Raw genomic sequence first — 2,771 nt, 5'->3', positions numbered from 1 at the left:
GGAGCGCGGCCGCAGGGCGCCCTCCAGGCGGGGGGGCAGGGTCTAGTGGGTAGAGCAGGGCAGCGCGGACGCGGGCGGCTGGGGGCGCAGCTGGTGGGGCCCCCCAGCACTGGGGGGAAGACCTAGCGGTTAGAGCAGGAGAGCTTCGAGCCCCGGGTCCCTCCCAGCCACCCCGACTCAGTTGCCCCCCAGAGGCTCTGGGGGGCAGAGGGAGGGGTCATGGGGGCTGGGTGCCCTTAGTGCCAGGCTGGGGGGGCAGGGCTGTGCCCCCCCCAGGAGGGATCAGTTCCCCGTAAGCCGAGCTGGGCCCTGGCACCGGCACCGGGAATTCGCAGGCCCCAAATTTAGCCACTGGCCAGAACCCAGGACCCGGGCTCCACCCGCTGTAACCACTAGACCACACTCTCCTCCCAGCCTGCGCGACAGCGGCACCATAGCCACCCCTGTGGATGGCCAGGAACTGGTCTGCCCCTCCCCGAGGGCCAGTAGCAGGGGGCACATCCTGTGACCCCCATCCTATCAGAGCCCCCCCCACAAGGGAGCTGCAGCCCCTGCGGTGCCCCTCACTCCTCCCCCCAGCCCAACACACGCGCACACCTATACGCATACATCCGTGCACACACATCTGCACACTCAAGGGTGCAAAGATCCACGTGGACAAGCACACATGTGAGCAGACATGTGAGCTCTCTCTCTCACACGCGTGCAACACCACAAGGCAGGATACACATGCACGGAACAGACACAAGGCCACAAAGCCTCACAGGGAGGACCCCCATACACAAGCATGTGCACACCCCCCCCCCAGCTACCACCTCCTTGCACAGCAGGGCTGAGCCAAGGGCAGCGGGTGCTGTAGACTCCCTTGAGCTCCAGCCAGGCCTCTCCCGCTCACCCAACCCCCAACCCTGCCTCCACCCCAGCTCCATGCCCCCAGCCACACCTCAGCCCCCCTGGCCCCCCACAACACATGGCCAGACACAGCCAGGGCCACCTGGGGTGCCCAGTTCCTCCGCTGTGGGATGCGGCTAGCTCTGGAGTGAGATGTGCCAGCGGCCGAGTAGAACAGAGGTGGGTGGCTCTGGGCAGCGTTGGGACCCTTGCTAGCCCAAGGCCAGCTCCAGGTGCTATGAGGATACCAGGCATCTCCGGCCCCATTCCCTAGCCAGCGCCCCACTCACTGCCTTCTGGATCAGCTCCCGGACCCAGAGTCCCCTCCCCGCCCCCTGGGCGCCAGACAGCCCCCACCTGCCAGCCTCCCCCTGTGGCCCCCAAAAAGCAGCTGAGGCCGGTGGAGATTCCAGGGTGTTTATGGGAGAGAGTCCATGCCCGAGGGGGCGGGGAGGGGTCTCAGGGCGGCGTGAGCTCCCGCAGGCTGCGCAGGGCCTCGGCCCCAGCCCGCACGAGGCCGCAGAGCTGGGTGCTGAGCTCGATGGAGGCGCTGCGCTGCAGCTCGCAGGCAGCCCAGCCCAGCTTGCGCAGCACGGCCGCCTCAGCTGCGGCCAGGGGCTCGGCGGGGTCTAGGGGGATGGCCGCAGCGGCAGCAGCAGCTCGGAGCCCCGCGGCCGCCCCCTCGCAGTGCTCGGGCCGGGGGGCGGGCGGTAGCGGGTGGGCGCTGGGGGGGCCCTCGGCACTGGAGGCCAGCTGGCGCTCGCGGACCTGCGACAGCGCGGCCTGGGGGTTCAGCGCTGCGGAGAGAGGCATGGCGCGGTCAGGGCGCTGGAACTGGGACACCTGGGTTCTTCCCCTGCCCGCAGGGCTGAGGCATTGCGAGCACGGGGGACTGGAGCCTGTGGTCCCTCCCTAACACGAGATGGCTTTCAGGGGTGAGAACAGGGCAGCTGCAAACCCCGACACCTGGGTCCTCTCCCTGCCCTGGGCCAGGCCTGGGGGCCAGGAGCTGGGACACCTGGGCTCTCCGGCATGCCCCTTCCCTCCTTCAGGCCCCATGGGGACGCACCTCGAAGGAGTCTCCCTACAAGGAGGGGAAGCTCCTGCTCTGCCCCCACTCTGCCCATCCCATGGCTCCTGGGGGTGCCCCTGTCTCTCAGCCCAGCCCCCTGGGGGTATCTGGGTGGGGGGCGACGTACCAGGGTTATCCTTGTCCACGTCGGAGTCCAGCTCTTGGCAGGCCACACAGTACAGCCGCTTCTGCTGGTCCTGGAGCAGGATGGTCTGGGGGAGAAAGGAACAGGGGGCGGTTAGAGGCAGAGTGGAGGGTCTGCCCCCCCACCCAGGCACCCAGCAGCCCCCCCATCCGGGCCAGCCCTACCCCGCAGTCCTGGCAGCAGTCTCCCAGCATGCGATAGCCCCGGAGCAGGTACTCTCCCATCAGCTTGCTGATGCGGTCCTGGCGCTCCCGCCGCGCCTGCAGCACCTTCAGCTCCGCCTCCGACGGCGGCTCCCAGCCTAGCTCCTCATCCTCGCCTGGGGACACGGGGGTCAGGGCTGAGCGGGAGAGAGATGTGGCGGGGGGGGGGAGACCTGCCAGCAGCTGACCAGAACAGACGCAGCCAGCTCAGGGGGCACTGGGGCTGAGGATCCAGGTCTGTGCTGCGGCTGACTCTGGGGTGCGCTATGCTATGCTAGCTGCCAAGTAGAACAAATACAGCTGGCTCTGGGGTGGGGCAGAGGCTGGGGCACAAAGCTGGGCGCTGAGGTGCAGCTGGCTCTGGGGTGGGGCATGTTGGCAGTGGAGTGTAACAGAGGGGCAGGCAGAGGGGACACAGGGCTGGGATGTGGCTGGCTCTGGGGTGGGATGGGTCAGCAGC

General features: G+C 68.5%; 2 protein-coding genes across 2 annotated transcripts in view; both read right to left on the bottom strand.

The window, feature by feature from the left end:
- Positions 1–779, bottom strand: part of LOC109318116 (EH domain-binding protein 1-like) — a 3,335-nt gene extending 2,556 nt beyond the window's left edge. The window contains exon 1 of the mRNA XM_019547165.1: positions 765–779. Coding sequence (XP_019402710.1) covers positions 765–779 — 15 coding nt within the window. The remainder of the gene's footprint in view (positions 1–764) is intronic.
- Positions 780–1,294: 515 nt separating this feature from the next.
- The window catches only part of SSSCA1 (Sjogren syndrome/scleroderma autoantigen 1), a 13,854-nt gene continuing 12,377 nt past the window's right edge, over positions 1,295–2,771 (bottom strand). The window contains exons 3-5 of the mRNA XM_019547360.1: positions 2,273–2,448; positions 2,091–2,175; positions 1,295–1,688 (exon numbers count right to left, since the gene is read on the bottom strand). Coding sequence (XP_019402905.1) covers positions 1,351–1,688; positions 2,091–2,175; positions 2,273–2,448 — 599 coding nt within the window. The 3' untranslated portion in view covers positions 1,295–1,350. The remainder of the gene's footprint in view (positions 1,689–2,090; positions 2,176–2,272; positions 2,449–2,771) is intronic.

Source organism: Crocodylus porosus, unplaced genomic scaffold (assembly GCF_001723895.1).
Source record: "Crocodylus porosus isolate Cpor-Errol unplaced genomic scaffold, CroPor_comp1, whole genome shotgun sequence".
Classification (NCBI taxonomy): domain Eukaryota; kingdom Metazoa; phylum Chordata; order Crocodylia; family Crocodylidae; genus Crocodylus; species Crocodylus porosus.
The sequence above is the reverse complement of the archived record's forward strand: the minus strand, read 5'-3'. Positions and strand labels throughout refer to the sequence as shown.